This window comes from Eptesicus fuscus, chromosome 8 (genome assembly GCF_027574615.1).
Source record: "Eptesicus fuscus isolate TK198812 chromosome 8, DD_ASM_mEF_20220401, whole genome shotgun sequence".
Classification (NCBI taxonomy): Eukaryota; Metazoa; Chordata; class Mammalia; order Chiroptera; family Vespertilionidae; genus Eptesicus; species Eptesicus fuscus.
In genome coordinates this window covers 75,430,684-75,455,693 of record NC_072480.1, presented here as the reverse complement: position 1 = coordinate 75,455,693, position 25,010 = coordinate 75,430,684, and the positions used below count along the sequence as shown (strand labels likewise).

General features: G+C 39.8%; 1 protein-coding gene across 4 annotated transcripts; it reads left to right on the top strand.

The window, feature by feature from the left end:
• The first annotated feature begins 45 nt into the window (after window positions 1-45).
• PCID2 (PCI domain containing 2) lies at window positions 46-25,010 on the top strand. 4 transcript variants are annotated; one of them, XM_054719976.1, is made up of 14 exons: window positions 46-109; window positions 6,732-6,821; window positions 8,957-9,030; window positions 10,133-10,200; window positions 11,592-11,631; window positions 12,742-12,796; window positions 16,835-16,938; window positions 19,293-19,368; window positions 20,067-20,208; window positions 21,627-21,727; window positions 22,744-22,817; window positions 22,968-23,093; window positions 23,979-24,102; window positions 24,544-25,010. In XM_054719976.1, exons 1-14 carry the CDS (start codon window positions 74-76, stop codon window positions 24,631-24,633), a joined length of 1,200 nt encoding a protein of 399 aa, XP_054575951.1. In that variant the 5' UTR covers window positions 46-73; the 3' UTR covers window positions 24,634-25,010. The 4 variants fall into 4 exon arrangements, with proteins under 4 accessions (XP_054575951.1, XP_054575952.1, XP_054575953.1 ...); XM_054719977.1 differs by lacking the exon at window positions 6,732-6,821; XM_054719978.1 differs by lacking the exons at window positions 20,067-20,208; window positions 21,627-21,727.

Here is a 25,010-nt window from a genome sequence, read left to right as displayed (position 1 = left end):
AACGGACCGAGCCGGAAGTGGCGCGCGGCCTTGCGCGCATGCTCCGTCTGGTCCCGGCGGGGTGGGAGCCCCTATGGCGCACATCACTATCAATCAGTACCTGCAGCAGGTAACGCTATTTCGCGGCGGCGCGAGGTCTGCAGGGTCTTCATCTCTTTCCTTTGGCCTGCCGGGCTTTGGGATCGGGTGGGTGGGCAGCCGGCTCGTGTCTGGCTGGGGTCTGGATGGACACTTCCCGTCCGGCTGAGTCTCTTCGCTGGCACTTGGCCACCAAATGGGAAGCAAGGACGATTGAAGCAGACGCACTGCTGTGTTTCTTGGTGACCCAGGGATTCGCCGATGGTCGCTGCTCTCAGTTTAGGGACGTCCGTGTGTATGGAGAGGGGTCCCTTAGTCCTGGGGGATGCTGAAGGGCCCGTTAGCCACGCGCAGGAGGTGGGGTTCAGCCCTCAATGCAGTCAGTGAAGAAGGCCTGACCCAAAGGCCTGGCTTAGAGGGTTTTGTTTTCGGATAGACGGTGGTGGAAGCAGGAGATGGAGAAAGCAAGGAGTTCCGACTGCGAGCCTCTAGTCATAGCTACCGTTCAGTACACTCTGTGTGTTAGCACTTGGCATACTTTATATCCTTTGGGAAATGTCTCTCCAAGGGGGTTTGACCATACAGCAGCCAGTAAACGGCAGTAGTGTATTTCGAACAGGTATGTATGTATTCAAAGCTTGCATTCTTTCCACTAAACTAATTCGCAGAACTAGAACCGTGGTAATAAGGATAAGGAAAAGAGAAAATGGTTTTTTAAAGTATCGGAAGGGAACATTACCAAGACTTGGTGATAATGTGTAGTTAAGGGAATGATAGGAGTCAAGAATGATTCCCAGGTTTCTAGCTTAAGCAACAGATGAGCAGAACAGATTTGTAGGGAAAAATAAATTTCGTTTTGGGACATGTTAAATTGAAAGCCTCTGTAGATACTGGGTGAAGATATTTAGTTGGATATAGAGGTGATTAGGATCGTTAGTTACTTAATTGAGAAAATTGGTTATAACAGGAATCATGAAAAACCAGATACATGCTTTTATTTTAATTTAAAACACACACAAAATATATTCATTTGCTAGTCTTTTAATTGAGGCCTAAGACGTTTTTTTAAGGATAAGTGAGACTTAACATTTTCAAATTTCAGTTTGTTTGTTTGTTTAAACTTGTTTTTATTGATTTCAGAGAGTGGAAGGGAGAGAGAGAGAGAGAATCATCCATCAGCTCCCTCCTGCATGCCCGCTACTGGGGATTGAGCTGGCATGTTCCCTGACCCGGAATCGAACCATGACCTCCTGGTTCATGGGTGGACATTCAACCACTGAGCTACACCAGCTGGGCAATATCAGTTTATTTAAGTTGAGCAAGGACTTAGACACTGGAAAACCAATATGAATGTGGTGTGTTTTTTTTTTTGTTTTGTTTTTTCATCTTTTACATTCTCTTGCCCACACATAGTTCTGTTTCATTTTTTTTTTTCCTTTTTCTATTCTGGGTGCCTTGAATGGTGTCTGACTCATGTGGATGCTCAGTACAATTTGTCGACTGGATAAATGGAGGCAGATAGAAGGGGGTGAAGCTGGTCTATAGGCTGGATGGTAAAACAGTGATTTGCCAGTGCTCAGACCTACTCATTCTAGTGAGGAGTAAAGGTAGGATTCGTGCTGGTCTACCTGACTCTAAGTTTCATATTTTCCTATTTCACCAAACTACCTCTCCATTCTGTCCATACATTATCAGAGGAGCACTCTGAGAATCTCCTTTAATTGTCTATCTTATTTGATTAAACAGTTTGGGGTGATAAGAAGAACGATTAGTGCTTGTTGAATGTTTACTATAAGAACCAGGCACTGTTGTATACAATAACGAATTATTACTGTTTTTGTAGGAGGTAGGTCATTTCAAGCCCCATTTTACCAAGGAGGTTAATTGGCTCTCCAAGGCCACTGGCAAGTAAGGGGCACTTTAAAACCAGGAGGTCCAGCTCCAGAATTCATGCTGTTAACTTAAAGCTCACTGTCTTTGTTGATCTAAGTTTCAGCCATCTGTCCTGTCCTTGTCAGAACCTGGCTGTTTCCTAGTTTCTGAAGTATATTGTTTCTTGAATCTCAGTGTCCCTTTCAACTTGGATAATCTCTGTTCCTTATTTGACATTCACAACATCCTCAGCCAGTGGACAAATGGTATGTCTCATTTACCATGTTCTCTGTGACCACTTCCTTACAGCTGTTGGGCCAGGGGTTTGATTTTACCCTCCTCATAAGCTAATGAGTTTCCTGTTTCATGGATGCTGGCAGAACACATGCGATTCCTGAGTTAGAGACCACTGACCTTATTACTCAGCATAGCAAGCTGAATGGCATTAGCCTGATGGTATTGGTTCCCCTGGTATTATTCTTTTAGTGTCTTTTATCTATTTTGCAAATCTTATTTCAAATGGCAAGTTACTTTAAAAAAAATTGATTTTAGAGAAAGAAAGGGAGAGAGAGAGAGAGAGAGATGTTAGTGAGAAACATCAATTGTTTGCCTCCTTCACGTACCCTGACAGGGGTCAAACCCACAAACTAGGTATGTGCCATGACTAGGAATCATACCTGCCACCTTTTGGTGTACAGGATGACACTCCAGTCAACTGAGCTATACTGGCCTGAGCGCAAGTTACTTTTTAAAAGCTGTTTACATTTAAAATTTTTCATTTTTCCTCCAATTTTTCTGTAAAATTTCAGACTTACATAAAACTTGAAAGAAGTAGAATGAAGACATATAACACCCCTCACCTGGCCCACCCACCATGTTTGCTCTGGGCATGTGTACTCCCCAGACCATTTGAAAGAAAGTGGGTGGCACTGAGGTCCTTTACGAGGCTGTTCCACTGTATAACTGCAGTGACTTTACTGCGCTCAAGAAATTTAACATCAGTATTAACGTCAGTATTTTTCTAATATAGAATCTGTAGTTTAATTTTCCATGTTCCCTAAACTCTTCTTTAGAACTTTTTTTAAACCCAGGATCCAGACAGATCATATATGGCATTTGGTTTGTTTGCTCTTTAGTCCTTTAATCTAAAAGAGTCCTCTTGCCATTTTTTGGGGTGGGAGTTTGGGGGGGCTTTTATGACATTTAACCTTTTTTGAAATGTCCTGGCCAGTTGACTTGTAGATGTCTCACAGTCTGCCTTTGACTGTCTCTTATGATTAGATTCAGGTTAAATTTGATAGTGTGAATTTCCCATAGCCTCACCTCAGGAGGCACACATTGATGATACTGATTCACTTGATATCCATCAGATCACTCCGGTGTCGAGGTACCTTTTCCCTTGTTATTAATTTGGAAGCTGTTGGATGGACTAGGACAGTGGTCGGCAAACTCATTAGTCAACAGAGCCAAATATCAACAGTACAACGATTGAAATTTCTTTTGAGAGCCACATTTTTTAAACTTAAACTTCTTCTAACGCCACTTCTTCAAAATAGACTCACCCAGGCCGTGGTATTTTGTGGAAGAGCCACACTCTAGGGGCCAAAGAGCCGCATGTGGCTCTCGAGCCGCAGTTTGCTGACCACGGGACTAGGAGAATCTAAGAGCATTCTGTTCCTCAAGACTTACAAAATGGTTTTAGATTTTATTCGTGGGCATTTTCCAAGTCAGTTATTACATTAATGTTTGCCAAGAGATGACTTTCTATCATTCTTTTACATTTGTTAGTATTTCATCTGTTAAAAAAAACTTTCACCTTTGCCCTTCTTTTTAAAAGTATCATTATGCATTATTTTTAAGGGCACGTTATAATCCACTATCAATATTAAGAATATCATTGTTATTGAAGTTAAAATTGTCTCATATTTAGACACTGGGAGCCCCTTCAGACTGGTTTCTGTGGCTTTTTGATATGTCTTCATCCTACTTTGAGCCCTGCTTTGCTTTCTGGCCCAGTAATATCTATTCCACTCTCACTTAGTTCTTTCCCTGTTCCAGCACTGGTTCAGCTATTTCTCCAGGGACTTCTGGTTCCTTTTTGTGGAGAATGGAATTTAGAAAACCAGTCTAAGTGCTAGGTTTGCTTATTGCTACTGGGAGTCATTACTTCTAGGCCTTTGAAGGGAACAGAGCTAGTAAATAGATTTTTGAGGAACTATGAGTTCCCAGAGTAGTTGATTCCCCCATGGACCAGCTTGGAGCCTGGAGTTCTAGAGGTGACCAGCAGCAGCCAAGAAAGAGAACTTATTCCTAGGAGTGCCCAGGGCTAGAGAGCTTCACCTGGTGAGCTCTGCAGTCCCTGGGTCAGGCCCACAGGGTGCTGCTAAACAGGCTCACCAGGAGTCCAGCTGCCTGGTCCAGTGGGAGGTGTTTAAATGAAAAGGCCAAAGCTTCTGGGACATAACACATTAACTGACTAAAGCAGGTGGCAGGGTTGCCTATGATCTCAGTGTCCACTGAGGGACAGATCAGTTTGTTAAGCTAGCCTCTCGCCACTCCTCTGTTTACTCCTCCCCCCTCCTCCGACACACACACCATCTATATAGAATCTGTATTTTGTGATTACTCAGAATACATCAACAAGTAATCCTATACAAACATCTTTTGTTTCTTATGGTAAGGTAAATCCTTAGACGTGGAATTGCTGGCTCAAAATGTAAGTGCCTATGTAGTTTTGTTGAATAGTCAAGTGGCAAATTCTTTATTAGATAAGGTGGTGTAAAAGTTCCCAGTCAATGGTCTGAGTGGTACAACAGATGAGGAATTGGGTCCCCTTGGTGTCCTTGTGGCTTTTGCCTCCATTTTTTTCTGGCTGCGGGTGCCTGGGCATAGGACTGCTGGGTTGGGGAGTAAGTATGTGTTCTCTTTAGTAGGCATACCAATCAGTGTCCCAAAGTAGATGCCACTTCACCCTCCCAAGCAATGTGTGAGAGTTTTAGTTGCTTTATATTCTTGGATTACTTAGTATTGTCAGCTTTTTCCCTTCTGTGGGTGTGTATGGGTATCTTGTTGCATTTTACTGGTGGGCCGGATGTGAGCACTTTCTTGGGTATGTACCATTTGGATATTCTCTTTATGATGTCCATTGTGTGGGCATAAATTTATATATTTAATTTTATTGTAGATAAATTATCCTGTATAATAAAAGCATAATGTGAAAATTGACCAAACGGCTGAACGACTGGTTGGAGGGGGGCGGGGCCAGCGAGCAGGTGGTGCAGGGCAGCCAAGGCACGTGCCAGAGGGCAGAGGGAGGGGACGGTGATGGGGTGGGTGATGGGGTGGGGAGGGGCGGTGGCAACCAGCAGTGGGGAGATTTGGGGCGGGGCCAGTCACTTGCTGTCCCCAGATTGGCCCGCCAGGGTTGCTTCCTGCAGAGGGAGGCCACCAGGGCGGTGGCACAATGGGGGGCCGGGCCGGCCGCTGGCCACCTGTGCCGTCCTGATTGGCTTGCCCGTCACCTTCCACAGAGGGAGGCCAGACTGCAGTTTAGCAGGCCTAAGCCACCAGTTGGACATCCCCTGAGGGCTCCCGGGACTTCGAGAGGGCGCAGGCCGGACTGAGGGGACCCCCTCCCCCGAGTGCACGAATTTTCGTGCACTAGGCCTCTTGTTTATATATATAAAAGCCCAGCGACTGAATGGCAGAATGACCAGAATGACCAGTCGACCAGTCGCTATGATATGCACTGTCCACCAGGGGGCAGACACTCAACACAGGAGCTGCCCTCTAGTGGTCCATGTGCTTCCACAGTGGGAGCAGCTGCTCAGAGGGTGGGTCCACAGCTGCTTGGCTGACCGTGATGAGCAGCGCTCCCACAACGGGCTGATCCCCACAGGCCACGCCCCCCACCAGTGCACAAATCCATGCACTGAGCCTCTAGTACTAATATATATCTGCAGCTTTATGCTTTGCTTTCTCCTCACTTATATAGTTGAGATTTTTATTTTTTGTGAATATAATCTAAAAATATCATTTGCTTTTCTAATTATAAATGTCTGCTATAACAGTCTTCCAGTATAGAAATATATAAAATAAAAGTCTCCTTAGCCCTCACCCCACTGGCTAAGGGGTCAACTGCTATGGCATGGGATCCTGCATTTCTTTTTGTGCTTACATGTCATACATACCTTTTCTTTTTCTCCCAGATCAAGTTATGCAGTTTTCCTGTGGCTAACTTTATTTTCTTTTTCTTAACAGTAAGCATATTGTGAACACTTTCCCATGTTATTACATGTAGATTTATTTCATCCTTTTTTACAGCACACAGTTACCTGTTGTATGACTCTGACACCATTCATTTAGCCATTGTCAGTGCAATTTTTATATTTAGGTTAAGTAGAAGCCTTTTGAATTTTGGAAATATGTGGTTTGTAAGCTCTTTTTCCCCATAAGCCATGAAAGTGAATTTTCAAATGTCTGCTGGTATGACTGAGTAAAATTAGAATAATTCACCATTAATAATCAAATAATAAACTGGCTTATTCTGCTTTTTCATGGTTTTTAATAGTAAGTCACCTGTTTATTTGCCTTTGGAAGATCTTATTTTGAAAGGTAGTTATTGTTTGCTGGCTAAAGAGAATACTTGTCATATTTTGATTATTCTTGCTCCTTTCAAAATAGGGAAAATGAATTTTAGTGGTATACAATGTGTTGTTTAGGTTCTATTAGAATAGAGTATTTTATTTTCTACTTAGCTTTTCTCTTCTCAAATGCTTCAGGTCTATGAAGCAATCGACACCAGAGATGGGGAATCCTGTGCAGAGCTGGTGTCTTTCAAGCATCCTCATGTTGCCAACCCACGGCTTCAGGTAGGTGAAAGGACTAAGCACAGAGAGAGGGATACAGTGTACCTGGCTTCCTAAGACAGGTTTAGAATTCGAGCTTATCTAATGAGCTTGGTGATTATATTTGGCTTCTTATAGGTTGCACCTCTGACCATGTAAATAGTTCTTGGGCAGCCGACCAATAATTCTCTCTCATCATTGATGTTTCTGTCTCTCTCTTTCCTCCCATCTTCTCTGAACTCAATAAAAATATTTAAAAAACAAAACAAAACATTCCTATCCAGTTTGACTCAGTGGTTAGAGCGTTGGCTTGCGGACCAGAGGGTCTCTGGTTTGATTCTGGTCAAGGGCACGTACATTGGTTGCAGGCTCCTCCCTGGCCTGGGCCCTGGTCAGGGTTTGTGCAGGAGGCAACCAATCAATGTGTTTCTCTCTTCCACTCTCCCTAAAAAAAATAAAAAATAAAAAATTAATGGAAAAATACCCTCAGGTGAGGATTACCCAAAGAAACAAACAAAAAACCACACACACAAAACAAAAAAAAAACAACAACCCCACAGTTCCTGGATTAGAAGCAGGCTTTTAAAAAAATAATAAAGTTTCCTAGGTTGTTCTAATGTGCAGAACACATTGAGCCGTTGCTCTATATAGAAATTAGTGCCAGAGACTTGATGAGATTCAGGTGCACATCAGGGACACACATGTCTGTTTGTCCATTTATAATCTAAGGCTGATTTCTTCAATATAAAATTACCATTAACCTTCCAGCTGATGGTTCCATTCACTGGTGGCCATTATCTGAATCAGTTGTTTCATTAGAGCTTATAGAATGTTGATTTTTCTGATGTCATTTTTCACTCCCACATTTATATATGTATTGTATCAGTGTAAGAGTAGACTCATTGATTCCTTTTTTTAAAAAATTCAGTGTGCTTTATAATCCATTGTAATGCTTATATTATCTAAAATTTGGCCATTGAGAGGAAAGAGTTAGAAGTAAAGGTCAACTAATCTAGACCAGTACAGAGAGAGGGTGGTTCTATCACCAGGAAGCTGAGAAGGAGTGATTCCTAACATGGCTTCTTTTCTAACTCATTAGACCTTATTTATGTAAGGTATTATATACTTTATGTATTAATTATTTAACACATAGTAGCTGCTTATTAAATATTTCTTGACTAACTGGCAAGAAATATTAAGGTATGTATGAAACATTAAGATATGTATAAAAGGCCGAAACCGGTTTGGCTCAGTGGATAGAGCGTCGGCCTGCGGACTCAAGGGTCCCAGGTTCGATTCCGGTCAAGGGCATGTACCTTGGTTGCGGGCACATCCCCAGTAGGGGGTGTGCAAGAGGCAGCTGATTGATGTTTCTCTCTCTCATCGATGTTTCTAACTCTCTATCCCTCTCTCTTCCTCTCTGTAAAAAATCAATAAAATATATTAAAAAAAAAAAAGGTATGTATAAAAGTGCCTAGACTGTTTCCTAGCCTGTGGTAGACAAAACATTGTATTAATCTAGTGCAGTGGTTCTCAACCTTTCTAATGCCGCGACCCTTTAATACAGTTCCTCATGTTGTGGTGACCCCCAACCACAAAATTATTTTCGTTGCTACTTCATAACTGTAATTTTGCTACTGTTAATGAATCGTAATGTAAATATCTGTGTTTTCCGGTGGTCTTAGGCTCTACAGCAGCGGTTCTCAACCTGTGGGTCGGCCCAAGGTTGAGAACCGCTGCTGTAGAGCCTAAGACCATCGGCCCACAGGTTGAGAACCGCTGCTGTAGAGCCAAGACCATCGGAAAACACAGATATTTACATTACGATTCATTAACAGTAGCAAAATTACAGTTATGAAGTAGCAACGAAAATAATCTTGTGGTTGGGGGTCACCACAACATGAGGAACTGTATTAAAGGGTCGCGGCATTAGAAAGGTTGAGAACCACTGCACTAGTGCTCTATCCATAGCTCATGCTTGATTAATATTTATTGAAACAGTGAACCTTTTATTTAGAAGTACTAAAGTATAAAGTGTTACTGTTAACTGTAAAGTCTATATCCTTTTGAAATAGGTTTGATTAAATCTATACACATTGTGTTCTTTCCATGCCTTTTAATTTTATTTTTGCCATTTTTCTTCTTATCATTTTATTTAGTTGGCCTCTCCAGAAGAGAAGTGCCAACAAGTTTTGGAACCCCCCTATGATGAAATGTTTGCAGCTCATTTAAGGTAAGTAAAATAAGCAGATCTTGGAGTTGCTGAATTGACTAGGGATTTTATTTAACATCATCTAATGCTTGAAGCAGTGAATAATTACGTTGAAAAAGTAGACACGTGTGTTTGCAATTTCACTTTGGTAAAGCCTGTGAAAATTTTGTGAACTTTGAAAACTAAAATTTTAATAAACTTTTTTTTTAATTTCAAGGATCATGTGTATTTTCAAAAGTTAAAATTATATTGTGATCATGTATATTTATATGTCTGTTGTATGTCACAAAAAACAACAACACTTGATACTCATTATATTGGCTGTATAGTGATCTTTTGTTTAGTAGGGTGTAGAGCCCACATTTGACTGTATTTTTTCAGGGAAATATGCCTGGCTTTTAATCTCTTTGCCTAACTAGGAAAGAAACTGCAGCTGAGCAAAGCAAATAAGATATTACTTTTTATTTACATTTCATTTCATCTATGTTTATCTCTAAACCATCAATTCAGGCAAAGTTTTATGTTCTTAAAGTATGTGGTGTTTGATTGCCTCCCTGCCTGCAGTTCTTCCAGTGTTTCAGAGCAGGCTGGGATTGGGGTGTGGGTGGGGTGGGAGGAAAAGTAGGGTAGCCCTGTGAGATCTTTGGAAAAGTCAGAGTGCCACTGGGTTCTTTGTAGTGTAAGGTACCCTTCAATTTCCTAGCTCTGTGCAGTATGACATGAGATTCCAGATTTGTTGATGAACTGACTAATAATGACTCTGACCAGCTGGGCATCTAGTTAGAGGGTCATCACTTACTAAAGTGCCATACTGTATATCCGTGCATGTTACTAATAAAACCTGCTGGCAGCTAGGTTCTCCTGGGAATTGAAAGAATAGTCTCAAAACTTAATGTGGGATTTCATAATATATCAACCCATTTTACTTCAAATAGTTATTTGTGTGTTTCTTCAACTTATGTAGTCTGTCAAGCAGAAGGTCCATCTTTCACTACAGGATCAGTTGAGAACTGGGGTGTTTGTGATAAAAGATGTGTGGTCTACATAGTTTACTTCCAGGATTTCATCCTGTGAATGCCCTGTCTGCTGCCTCGGTCCTCAGGCTCCAATGTTTCTTTTCCAGGTGCACGTATGCAGTGGGGAACCATGACTTCATAGAGGCATACAAATGCCAGACTGTCATCGTCCAATATCTTTTGTCATCTGTTAATTATTCAGTTTATAACATGGATTATTTGAGGTTTAAGATTTTGAGACCTTGGGCTAATTTTATTTCTCCCTGTAATTAGGAAAGGAGTTAAAACTTTTTGGAAGAGAAACTCATATTTACCTATTTCACTTGGTACTTAAATTTAGCATAGGTCTTAAACTTATCATCTAGTTAAGTTAAAAGGATTTGGTTATGATTAAGGATTTTATTTAATTCTGTTATGAAGAAGAATATTTTGTTGCCTCTAAAACATTAAATGTAGTTACAGGGACTGGTTCCATTCCCTTAGTGGAATATCCGAACTCCAAAATCCAGGTATAGATGGACAAAGTGGACTCAACACACATCGTCATTTAATTGTGGTCAATAAAGACCTAATCAAGTCAAATTCTGATTTAAATCATTGAAGTGATAGCATATAACTAAGCCCCTAATAAGTGAGTGTCCTAGTATTTATATGTATCTCTAGACTCAGTTTGCTTATTTTTTTTAACCATCTTGTTTAAATATACACAGAAGAGAGTTGTTTGCTAACTATTAGGTCTGCTTTGAATTCAGGAATTCTGTAATTGATGAATTAAACTTTATACTATAGATTCCACAGCCCATATGTGTGTGTGTGTGTGTGTGTGTGTGTGTGTGTGTGTGTGTGTGTATACATATATCTATGCCTAAGTGACCATTAAGACCAGATGACTGGCCAGTAGCTATGACACGCACTGATCACCAGGGAGCAGACCCTCAATGTAGGAGCTGCCCCCTGGTGGTCAGTGCGCTCCCACAGCCACCCTCCTGCAGTCCAGATTGGCCCCAATCACCAGCCAGTCTGAGGGACCCCCCACCCGTGCACAAATTCGTACACCAAGTCTCTGGTTACATATAACTTCTGATCATCTGGGCTCAGAGTAACCAAATAAAGTGTTTGTGATTGCCAATTTAAAAAAAATCTTGTGCCCTGGCCGGTGTGGCTGTTGATTGAGTGATATCACATGCACTGTTAGGTCACCAGTTCGATTCCCGTTTAGGGTACATGCCCGGGTTGCAGGCTCGATCCCCAGTAGGGGGCATGCAGGAGGCAGCTGATCCATGTTTCTCTCTTGCATGGATGTTTCTTTCAAATCAATTTTTTAAAAATTCTTATAAAAATAGTCTTTTTCTTTGGAGAAAGTATGTATGAAATAAAAATATTTAGTACTTGCATCTTATGATACTCAAATATTTGTAAGTGGGTTTATACATTTTTTTCTCAAGAACTTACTGCTATGAGTTCACATAGCAGTAAGCTATCCCCCTGAAAGTTTAGCATTCTCCTTATTTATTCTTATTTGTAGCATTATTTAAATTTTATATGTCATACCTTAATATAGTACATCATTCCTGCGGGCGTTTCAGGCCCACAAAGAAGAAAACTGGTAAGTATGAAAAAAAAAACAACTAGAAATTAGCCCCCTTTTTTTTTTTCCACAAGCTTAAAAAAAATGTAATCTAGTTAAATATGTATTATGTTTTCTATGTGGACATTTAATATGTATTGATGTAATATCAACATGGATAATGGAATTTTAATAGTCATTGTAAACTTAAATGGCAGATCAGCCAGATTATTTGCAGTGTGTTTATATAAAAACGAAGTATTATTTTTATTTCAACCCTTGCATGCCCCAAATATTTATTAAATACAAATTTTTCCCCTTCAATTGTTATTTTTGGTCTTAAACTTGGACAAAAGAGGTAGATCACTACAGTTCATTTGGGGTGATATAATACATAATAATTGGGTTATTTTAAATTGTTTGCCAAACTAATTCTTAATTTTATGATTTATTAAACTGTAGGCAAACACTGAAATTTTGTTTATATTGGAAAAAAGGCAAAAACAAAACCCTACGCCCCTTTTTAAAGTGAAGGCTTATTTACCCGTGAAAGGAAGACCAATACTGACAGCTAGATTTTTAAAAAAATTGTTTTATGACATTTTGTCTATTGCATAGACATATAGACCAATGGAACAGAACAGGGAACCCAGATTGTTTCAGCTTCTCATTTCTCACCACTCTGCCCCCACCAGCCCCACCTCAAAACATTCTACACAAGCTGGACTTAAAGCAGTTCCTCCCAATACTTCCCCACCGAGTAATTATTTCTTATAGCAGCGTATTATTCCATTGTGTAAAATAATTTGAATAATTGTGGGGAGTAGAGAAGGATGATGTCCTGGGAACAATGAGGAAGTCCGCCTCAGTCTGAGGGCCCCTACGTGGACCAGGGTCTAAGCCTCTGAGGAGGGCCCGGGGTAGTAGGTGTAGAGAGCTTCAGTGTCTGGCCTCTGTGTTGATCAGGAAGCCCAAGGGCTGCAAGCTGCCCTGATGGATGAGGAAGGTAACAGTAGCCATTGGATTATTGGAGGGATGCTAAGTCCTATTCTGATAATAGCTTTGTGTGTGGATGGCAGTCCCACCTCTGGTAATGGGCTCTCTGACCTCATAGCCTCTTCAAACACCTGTATTTTTTTGCTCCTGTAGGGCTCTGCCTGTCATGTATGCAGTAGCTCTTGACCTTCGAGTATTTGCCAATAATGTAAGTTCAATTTTATCACTATTGTTTTACAACCCAGACTTGGTATCTGTCTATTTCTTACTTTCATGTCATTCTTTACAGGAGTTTTGAGGCATGAGTGGGGTTTGGTATATATCTGGTATAGAGAACAAAATAACAGGGATGTCTCAATTTTTCTTTTTGGGTTGATGTGAACAGATTTAAATAAACATTGGTTTTCACACTGTAGCTATAGAGGGAGTTGTTTCTGTATGTGGTTAATCATTTATGACATGCAAGATTTTTTTTAAAGGGGATGGATCAGTAATAGATGGTCAATTCTGCATTCTCTTATACTGTTAAGATGTGGCCTGTCCCCTGTCTTAAAGAATTCCAACTGATTGTAGGTTGAGGCAATAGCTAAGGGTTTCTCTGGTATGAGGAGGTAAAGATCCTGGATTTTATGGAGTTGCTTTCCCCTTGGGGATCAGCATCAGCCAGTTTTGGAGCAGCGTTTCTCAACTTTTTGGTCCTAAGACCCCTTTACAGTTTTAAAAATTATTAATGACTCTGACTAGACAAGATGGAATAGGCACATTTTTCCTATTTCTCCTGCTGGGAATTTTAAAGCCAACATGACTCTGAGAGGTGGAGAGAAATAGGGGACAGGAACCTGCAGAGCAGTGAGCAGTGAGTTTCCTGCATTTCTTTTTTGCCTCCTCTCTGACCAGCCTGGGTCCCAGAGAAACCTGAAATCCGGGAATACCAACCGGCAGAGATGAAGAAGCCCCAAGGAGAGCAGGACGGGGCAAGGCAGCTCATCAAGACAGACCTCTTTGACAATTCCTGCTGCATTCCAGATAAAGTCTGCGGGGCCCCATCCCCTGGGGAGCCAGACCCCCATCCCACCCAGTGCCATAGAGGTGGAGCCCCCATTTACCCACTAGCATGGCGTCAGCAGAGGCCTGCTGAAACAAGATAAATAAGATCCACAGCCTTGTAAGGTAACAATACCTCAGATGTCCAGGGTATAATTGAAAATCACTTATACCAAGAATCAGGAAAATCTTAGCCTTTTGAGATATTGAATGAGAAGAGACAATCAACAAACACCAACACAGAGATGACACAGTGTTGAAATTCCCTGATAAAGATTTTACACCAGCCATCATAAGAAGGCCTAATAAAGGAGCAATTACGAGCATGCTTGAAACAAATGAAAATGTAGACAGTCTCAGCAAAGAAAAGATATAAAGAAGAACCAAATGGAAATATTAGAACTGAAATTATAGTGTTACTAGAGACCCAGTGCATGAAATTTGTGCATGGGGGGGGGTGTCCCTCAGCCCAACCTGCACCCTCTCCAATAGGGGACCCCTCAAGGAATGTCTTACTGCCCGTTTAGGCCCAATCCCAGTGGGATGGGGACTAAACAGGCAGTAAGACATCCCCCTCACAATCCGGGACTGCTGGCTCCCAACCGCTTGCCTGCCTGCCTGCCTGATTGTCCCTAACTGCTTCTGCCTGCCAGCCTGATCACCCCCTAACCACTCCCCTGCCAGCCTGATCACCCCTAACTGTTCCCCTGCTGGCCCGATTGCTCCTAACTGCCCTCCCCTGCCAGGCCTGGTCGCCCCCAACTGCCCTCCCCTGCAGGCCTGGTCGCCCCCAACTGCCCTCCCCTGCAGGCCTGGTCACCCCCAACTGCCCTCCCCTCCTGGCCTGGTTGCCCCTAACTGCTCTCCTCTGCTGGCCTGGTTCCCCACAACTGCCCTCCACTACAGGCCTGGTCCTCCCAGCTGCCCTTCCCTGCTATCCTGGTTGCCCCAACTGCCCTCCCCTGCCAGCCATCTTGTGGCCACCATCTTGTGTCCACATGGGAGCAGCCATCTTTGACCACATGGGGGCAGCCATCTTATGTGTTGGAGTGATGGTCAATTTACATATTACTCTTTTATTAGATAGGATATGTGTTATATGTATGCATATTTATGGTATTAGAAATTTTAACTGGGAAAATTTTAATATTCATTTAAAGTAATAAAATGATAGGGCAGGTGCCTATCTACAGTGATCTCATCAGTAACCAATGGGGAAAAAAGAGGACATAATACTTTCAACAATAAAGATGAAAAATTAAAGTAATAAAACTTTTACACGGTAACATAATTGACTTTTAAATAAAACATAACTATTTTTAGAATGAACAAAAAGTACTAAGAAGAATGGTATTCTTTTGCAGTTTAAACTTTAATGTCTTGCATAACAGAAGCCACCCAGATTCTCATTTCTGCTTCTGTGTTTACTCTGTTGCAATATGTTGTTTTGGTTGAATATATGAAGACAATCTGGCCTCACACAAAGGTAAATGGAGTAGGGAGGAGTATTTTAGTAGTCTTTTTAGATAATTGTAGATACTCTTCTTCGAGCTGTATCAAACTCTAAAAGCTACTTTTTACAGGCTAGTTACAGTGTGGGTTCTGAAGCTTAGCAGTGAACTTTTTCCAATGTTACATCAGAATCCACTGGTGAGTCATGCACTTTGAATGGATTTTTTACCCTTGCATGGTTTTGTAACATACATTGAACATTTGGAAACTTTTAGTTAATTGAGTTATGAGATGTTCCCACTATTAATACATTTCATTATATAAAAAAACAGAAAAACTACATTTGTTAATATCTACAGTGACCTCATCAGAAGACTCTAGAAGTAATGGAAAGCTGTCAAATTCACAGTGGTCCATACAAGTTTTCCAAAATTCTTATTTTTCCCTTGCACAAATATTGCCATTGGTAACAAATACTGTCAGTTGTTTCTTGGAAGTAACAGGCTTCTTTCATTCACTTTCAAGCACATCTGAATTACACTGCTTGTCTGTCAGTTCCATGGTGCAGCTGGCAATTCCAACAGTGCCCAAGTGCTTTCCTTAAAACAGTGGTTCTCAACCTTTCTAATGCCGCGACCCTTTAATACAGTTCCTCACGTTGTGGTGACCCCCAACCATAAAATTATTTTTGTTGTGACTTCATAACTAATTTTGCTACTGTTAATGAATCGTAATGTAAATATCTGTGTTTTCCTATGGTCTTAGTTTCTACAGCAGCAGTTCTCAACCTGTAGGCCACCTAAGACCATCGGAAAACACAGATATTTACATTACGATTCATTAACAGTAGCAAAATTAGTTATGAAGTAGCAACGAAAATAATTTTATGGTTGGGGGTCACCACAACATGAGGAACTGTATTAAAGGGTCGTGGCATTATAAAGGTTGAGAACCACTGCCTTAAAACAACCATCATACTTTGATGTGGGACAGACATACTTTGAATGTATTTCCCATTTCATCACAAATAACATTAAAAATGTATGTATTCAAGGACCAAGACTTAATGATACTGCATCATTAAGGACATTTTAAAGCGAAATTAGCTTTGTTGATGGATGGATTGTAGATGCATGATGCTCCAGTGGTTTCACCTACTATTGTTTTTGCACCATCAGTGAAAACTGCACACATCAATACAATAAGAAGAAATAATAATTTAATTCAGTATTATCATGAAAGTAGTTTAACCATGTGAGTTATCTACAGGCCTCTTGAAGGCCCTCAGGAATTCATAGATCACACTTTGAGAACCTGTGATAGGGAGAGTATGAGTGGGAGAAAACTGATTCTTTTTTAATGAAGACTATCCTGAAAGCAAGGAAGAGGTCAAACGTGGTAACGACTTTGATATTCATTGAAAGTGTGTGTTTCAAGGGTTTTTAATAGCTGTGTGTAGGAGATGGGAAAGTCAGTGATGAGGGAACAAAAGGCTTCTTAGCAGTGCAGGGCTACATGCAATGGCTTAAAAAATTGGTTGACTTATTAGCTTGAATTGGTTGAAGGGAGATTTGATTTGTGGAAGAGGTGGACTAACCTATAATTTCTGGATGATTTCATCAGAACCTTTTGGGACTTTGACTCTTAGTTGTAGCTTTTTTGTTGTTGTTGCTTCTAGCTGCACTGTGATTTTATTTTTTAGTTAAGGAATCTAGCAGAAATAAAAAGTAAATGTTTTATATTCTATTAGGCAGATCAGCAGTTGGTTAAGAAAGGAAAAAGCAAAGTTGGGGACATGTTGGAAAAGGCAGCTGAGTTGTTGATGAGCTGTTTCCGCGTCTGTGCCAGTGACACGTGAGTAAGGTTTTGGAGACAGATATTATCAGTCTCCTATCATAATGCATTGCCCCTTCCCTGCCCTTTGTCTGTTGTTGACATTGATTTTACTTCTACATATGTGTAACCCCACAGTCATTTTATTTTTTGCTTTTAACAGTCAATTGTTTAGTAAAGAAATAAGAAAAGAGAAAAATAGTCTTTTATACTTACTCACATATTTGCCATCTGAGCTCTTTAATCCTTCCTATAGATCCGAGTTTCTATCTGGTACCATATCTCTTTATTCTGAGACTTTGATTTAGCATTTTGCTTTTAGTGTTGGTCTGCTGACAATGAATTCTCTAAGCTTTCTTTTTTCTGAAATTCTTTATTCTGTCTTCATTTTTGAAGGATCCTTTTGCTAGATGGAGTATTCTAAATTGGACTTTTTTTCTTTTAAGACTTTAAAATGTCATTTCATCAGCTTTTCTATGTTTCTGATGAAAAGTCAGTTGTTATTGTTGTTTGTTGGTATGTAATGACTCTTTCCTTTGCCTTTTTTTCTCTTCACTTCTTTCTGGCTTTCAGTAGTTTGACCCTCATGTACCCAGGTGGTGGTTGTTTTTTTTAATCCTCACCCAAGGATATGTTTTTATTGATTTTTAGAGAGCAAGCATTAGAGATTGAGAGAGAAACATCAATCAGTTGACTCCCATTTGTGCCCCAATTGGGGATTGAACCCATAGCCTTTTGGTGTGTGGGACTACACTCCAATCAACTGAGGCACCTGGCCAAGGCTACCTATGTATTTTCCTATTTTTCTTGTTGATGGTTCATTGGGCGTCTTGGATTTTAAGTTGATGTTTTTTACTAGAATTTTCTAAATTTAATTTTTTGTATTCTTCAACTACTTTTGCTTTCTCTCATTCTTTCTCTTTTCTTTCTGGGGCTCCAGTTACATGTACATTATACTACATGATATTATTCCACAGGGCACTGATGTACTGTTTGTTTTTCAATCTTTTTCCTCTCTTTCATTTTGGGTAATTTATATTGACCTGGCCTCAAGTTGACTGTTCTAATTAGCCACTATCTATCTATCTATTTATTTATTTAAAAATATCTTTTTATTGATCTCAGAGAGGAAGGGAGAGGGAGAGAGAGATAGAAACATCAATGATGAGAGAGAATCATTGATTGGCTGCCTCCAGCACGCCCCCTACTGGGGATTGAGCCCGCAACCCGGGCATGTGCCCTTGACTGGAATTGAACCCAGAACCCTTCAGTCCACAGGCTGACACTCTTATCTATTGAGCCAAACCAGCTAGGGCCACTATTTAATTTTTGCTTCTAGACTTTCCATCTGATTCTACTTTAGAGTTTCCATTTTTCTCCTGAAACTCCATCTCTTCACCCATTATAAAGCTATGTTTAATTGAGTTTTAGCATATTTTAAAGCAAAGAAAGGAAAAGCTTTCCATGTTTAAATAAACAAAATCTCTTGTCCCCAGAAAAGTGTTTCAGCCTCTCATTTCTCACCACTCTGCCCCACCAGCCCCACCTCAAAACATTCCACTCAAGCTGGACTTAAAGCAGTTCCTCCCAATACTTCCCCACTGAAGCTTTCCACACATGCCATTCTTTTGCCTGGCATGTCTTCCCAGCTTTTCATCTGGTTGTCTGCTTATTTCACAGCTTTCAGCCTCTCTAACACTCCTCATTACTGAACCTCCGAGGAGATGAGAGTCTCCTTTCTTAAACTTTCATGACAGACTGTACTTTGTGTTCACTACACTCACCAAAAATAATTATTTGGATGATGTTTGTTCGATTTCAAAGTCCGTGAGGGCATGTATGCGGTTTTCACAGGGTGTCTCTCACACCAAGGAAATAATGATTACATGGATACTTGGACTTCTGTTTGGTTATGTGTCCCTGCACAGCAGTGATCTTTATGACCTTGGTTTGGCAATGGTTTTCTTAGCTGTGAAACCAAAAGCACAAGCACCTGAAGAAAAAACAGATAAACTGGTCTTCATCAAAATAAAAAACTTTTGTGCTTCAAAGGACACTACCAAAAAATGAAAAACCATAAAATGCTTCATAACGATTAGCTTGTACATACTATTGCTGCAAACTAGGCAGTTTTCAGGTGCTGCAGCAGAGGGAGTGTATTACCTAATATTTAACTGGGGTTAGAATTCCTGGTTTGGACTCTTCAATTTTACCTATTAGATAAGACATCTTCTTTCAGATGTTTTATTTCATAAATATGACTTAAGCTGTAAGACTTTATCTCAACATATCAATTTGTTTAGACAGTTTATTTTGTGATTTATAAATATAATTCTTATTTCCTATGTAACTGGATAAAAATTCTTTTCCCATAGTCGTGCTGGTATAGAGGATTCTAAGAAGTGGGGGATGCTGTTTCTGGTGAATCAGTTATTCAAGATTTACTTTAAGGTATGCTTCTGTTTGAATGGTGTATACATTTCTTTCTCCTGTCTTCCCAGATACCATTTCTATTAATTATCAGCTAGCTCCCCTGGCATTGCTTGGGAAATGGTCATCACCTGACCATATTTGTAATCCTAAGAGCTAACATTTGTTGAGTGCCTGCTAAGGGCAAGGCACTCACTATTGTAAGAAGTGTCTTATTTAAACATCAGCCCTATGAGGTAAGCTTTTAGCTCCAGGGGAAACTAAGGTGCCCGCATATTAAGCAGTGTGCCGGTGTGCTGAGCTGGGCTTTCAGTGAGGAGTTTCACTCCAGAGCCTTCTGCCAGCTGTCGTAGTGATTAACTACAGAACAGATGGGCCTGTGAATGGGCGAAGAAATCATTCTTTGCTACATGAAGTTGTCCAGGTGAAGAGCAGTTATGTCACACACCAGCGGCTGGCCCCTGGGGGGCCTTCATTCGGAGGGAACATCTGCCCTGGAAGCACCTCTGCCTGATGCTCTTCTCAGGGCTTTCTCAAGTGAATGTAATCTGTGCCATATGGCTTCTCTTTCGATTTTAGTATATATGATCAATTTTGATGATGGTAATGGGTTTTGTAATTCCCACTTTAAGGGTGCATGTGCTTAGTAAAGTAGAAGTTTAAGTTGGTCCTGCCTGTTTTTTTAAATAATAATATTAGTGGGTTGTAATTTGTTGTAGATCAACAAACTCCATTTGTGTAAACCTCTCATCAGAGCCATTGACAGCTCAAACCTGAAAGATGATTATAGCACAGCACAGAGAGTAACATACAGGTACTATGTTGGACGAAAGGCCATGTTCGATAGTGACTTTAAGCAAGGTATGTTGTTAATCCTTTTTTTCAGTATTTTAAAGCCATTGCATTCTGAACAACTCTGTGATGTACACAATTATTGCAATTTATTATTTAAGGTGGAATGTAGGTATAAATCAAGTTCAAGTTATTTTTGTTTGTTTGTTTTTGATACTAAAATTGGTTAAATAAAAGGGAAATTGTATTTGACGTTTTTAATCCATGCTGAAATACATGCAGACTCTCCGTTATTCTGGACATCCTTTTTTTCTGTGAGGAAGTAAGCAACAGTATTCTTGGGAGTTGATAAAATTGTTTTCTCCCTTTGCCTGTGCTGATCATGCTGGCACAGGACATGGAGACTGGGGCAGCAGGTAGCTCAGCTGCTGACTTGCTGCTTAGAAATCCCACCTGGAACGCCCAAGTGAGCAGTGGGAATGTGTCCTTGTTCTGGTGTCGTCTTTGGTGTTTGTGGCCATAGGTGATGGTGTCATTACCACATCAGAATGGCGCTTTCGTGAAATTACATTATTGTGCAATTTATATCATTAACTTTCTCAAGAACATGATGCCAGTTTTTTTCTTTTTAAACTTTTTGATTAGCTGGCATGAGGTGGTTCTTTATAACTTCTTTTATGTACACAGACCAGACTTTTTAACTCACCTGTTCAACAGCTATTTGCCTATGAAACAACATAACTTCAGGCAATACAAGATATATAAAATCACTTTTCTCTCCCCATGTCTTATAGCCGTGGATTCTCTGATAACATAAATAATAGCTCTTGCATCTTATTTTTTATTCTATAGGCACATACAGACCAATTTCAAATTTTCTTTCACAAAAAAATTTTCATAGATATAGGGCTTTTGAAAATGGACTTTCCTTGATTATTCTTCATCACTGCTTTTTTTCTTAAATTATGAAGCATAAGAAGAAAAGCTTTTAAATTATATTCAAGTCTATTAAGGCATTGAAAATTCTTTGCTACATGAAGTTGCTCTGAAGGTTCATCGAGTGTTTTTATTTTATTTTTATTTTTAAAATATATTTTATTGATTTTCCACAGAGAGGTGGGGAGAGGGTTAGAGGGCTAGAAACATCGATGAGAGAGAAACATTGATCAGCTGCCTCCTGCACACCTCCTACTGGGGATGTGCCCGCAACCAAGGTACATGCCCTTGACCGGAATCGAACCTGGGACCTTTCAGTCCACAGACTGACGCTCTATCCACTGAGCCAAACCGGTTTCGGCCATCGAGTGTTTTTTAATACCCAACAGCAAGAAATGATTTATTAGTATTAATGGTAGACATTTATAGTTTCTGAAAACTTTAGAACCTTTGTGTAAGGATAAATGGCAGGATAAAGAGCAGAGAGGGAACTTCAGTAGCTTTGTATTTTAAAAGATGCTCTGGTCTGACTTTTGCCAATGTCTCTGCAGCTGAGGAGTACCTGTCCTTTGCCTTTGAGCACTGTCACCGTTTAAGTCAGAAGAACAAAAGGATGATTTTGATATATTTACTCCCAGTTAAAATGCTATTGGTGAGTTATTCAGTTCTTACAGAGCCCTTTGCTTTCAGGAAGTTTATAGACTTTTAAAAATACCACAGATGGTATGTAGTTGATCACAACCTGAGCTGCATATGAGCCCACCCCAAAATGGAGGAAGAATAGCTTTGTGTATAGCCTGAACTATGTATCTTCATGATTGACACTTCCAGACCCTTCTTTAAAGGCTTTGTTTGTATTTCCTTCCTATTTAAAGTATCTAATTAAAAAATTTAATGTAATGTAGGACAAATAAGATAAGTTCATATTATTTCTATTCCCCCTAAAAAAATCTATATTAATAGAAATGGATTAGCCAAGAACGAAAAATGTCATTCTAGCCTATTTGTAGGTGTCTTATTTGGTCACCAAAAGTTATTTTTGTTACTTAACAGTGACAAATAACTGTGTTAATTGGCTAGTAAAACATTCTCAAAGTGATAGATAGACCTTTCTGTCCTCCCATTTAACATTTTCTAAAAATTTACCAAAGCAATGCACACATTTGGTTAAAATTGTTTTAGTTCAGGATAGCTTGTAATGGCAAAGGTACAATGTTGTACATACCCTCTCTATTTCTAACTATCCTTCACAGAAGCAAAGAGGGTAATTTTTTTTTTTAGGTTTATTCTTCCAGAGATTGTTTTTGTATTTCTAAATCTGAATTTAGAATTTCTTCAGTTATCACTTCTCTCCTATGATATTAAGGAAAAGAGATATGGGAAGGTCAAGATCAAGGTCATATGTCACTGAATGACACAACTGTATTATATCAAGGTTTTCTGATTTCTAGACCGGTTTTCCCCCCTAGCATACTATGATGTTTTTAATCCTTGTTCAGCTACTTAAGAAGAAATTCTAAGAAATACAAGTTTGTAAGTTTTTAAAACTTAGTTCCTTGATAAGAATTTTATTAAAAATAATTCTGTTTAAAAAAACAGACAACAAAAAAACAAATTCTGTTAAAAATGAAAGGGCTCTTATTCTGGAAAATTAACTCTTTGTCTTAGGGTCATATGCCAACCATTGAGCTTTTGAAAAAGTATCATCTCATGCAGTTTGCTGAAGTAACCAAAGCTGTAAGGTAGAGTATTGTATTATTTTCCATTGGGGATTTTTTACAATATAAAATTAATAAAAATTTCACACATGTTGAACCAATTGCTTTTGGTGTGCTCTCATCCTGGGATTTTGTTTTGTGACCATGCTTGCTCATCTTTCCCCCGTCACCCAGTGAAGGCAATCTCCTTCTATTGAACGAGGCTCTAGCGAAGCATGAGACCTTCTTTATTCGCTGTGGCATCTTCCTTATCCTTGAAAAGCTGAAGATCATCACCTACAGGAATCTTTTTAAGAAAGTGTGAGCAAAGTATTTTTGTAATAAGTTTAAACTCTTCGTATGACTCATGTAGTAGAGTTGCCAGGTTATGAAAATTTACAATAACAGGTGCTTTGTCTTTTGAGATGGAGATGTCAGTCTGTGTGGACAAGGTCCCATCACTTTTCCTTTAAATGTGTGGAATGAAGTGAAAATTCCCTGGCCAGCCCACTGCCTCCAGGCGTTGGTGCCGCACAGTCAGTGAGCAAAGGCTCACCTGTGGGAGGGATAACTCGGGATATGCATGATAAGAGAACTTTGCAATAGATATTTTAAAACTCCAGCCCTAAGAATAAAATTTTTCACATTTTATCAGAGTGTGTGGGACAGAGTTGTTCATTTTCTTTATTCATAATCAACTAAACCTCTCCCTGCCACTCCTGTCTGTCAGAAAGTTGAATTCTTCTGCAGTTCTTTGTTTTCATCCATGTAACACTGGAAATTGACTCTTCTTCAAGGCCTGATCCCAACAGCATCTCAGTTAATGAAACTTCAAACAAAGGCAGACTTTTTATAGCTGTAGGTAGTACCTAAAAAATGGCAAGGACCATATTTCATCGAATCCATTTAAAGATTTCAGAGATAGTACAATGTGAAAATACCTGCATCTTAGATTCCATGAAATATTCAGTAAATATAAAAAATTATACTTGTACTAGTGGCTTTTTTAAATTGAGAAGACAAAATTATATTTAATAGTTCTTATTTTTAGAGTGTACTAAATATGTGGAAGATGCTTTTTATTCCTTTTGAACAGTGTTTAGTAGAAGATGTGTTTTCTCCTGACTCAGTCAGTACTCCTTTTCTTAACCTTTGAAGTACTTGCATCCTGTTGGTAACTAATGTGAACCTGTTTCCCTCTTCCAGGTACTTGTTACTCAAAACACACCAGTTATCTCTGGATGCTTTTCTAGTTGCTTTGAAATTCATGCAAGTGGAAGACGTGGACATCGATGAAGTCCAGTGTATTCTGGCCAACCTGATATACATGGTGCGTGAGCTCCTTGGTTCAGGTTAGGACTTGGTCTAGATCAGCGGTCGCCAACCTTTCGGACCTCATGACCTCCAGTGGTCCACAGATCACTGGTTGGCGACCGCTGGTCTAGAATGTGAAGCTTTGATGCATGGTCAGACCCTTTATAAAGTTGTTATCAGACCCTTTTCCTTTGTGAAGGTATTTTCTGATAGAATTAATTGTATCCCAGGAAATACCATGGTAATCAAAGGGCTTTATACTAGAGGGTGTGGGTGGGTGGGTATAATATATATTTCTATGTTCTCTATATATGACTTTATTCATTGTTCTCCCAATGACTTGAATTGCACTATGATTGGGGAAGAATGCTTATGCCACAAGAATAAGTAATTAACTCTCTCAACATCAGTGATGTGACTCAGGAACATAAACTAACCCTCTGTTTTTCTCCTACAGGGTCACATCAAAGGCTATATATCACATCAGCATCAGAAGCTAGTTGTTAGCAAGCAAAATCCATTTCCTCCACTGTCTACAGTGTGTTGAATGTATAAACAGTCCTGGGAAGGAGTATGTTCCTCTGGTGTTTATCGTACTGATGAAATCAGTCCTTTGCCGTGATGTTACTTTCTGCAGCTGGAATCTCTTTGGGGCTCTTCTCTCAGGGATGTTGAGACTGAGTTCCCCGCATCCACAACTACCTTGACATTTCCTCATCACTCGTTACTAATGTCGACCTCGTGGAGACCTGGAATTTCTTTTTCAGATGTCGCAGACCCTCTTTTGGCTCTGGAGCATTGGTGAAACTTCTGTGAAGGAGGCTCTTCTCCAAGGCAGCTACAGTTTACTTCTCCTAAGAGTTATGCACAAATGCAATTTTTTATATAATTTTTCTATAAAAAAGGCATTCTGAATTTATACAA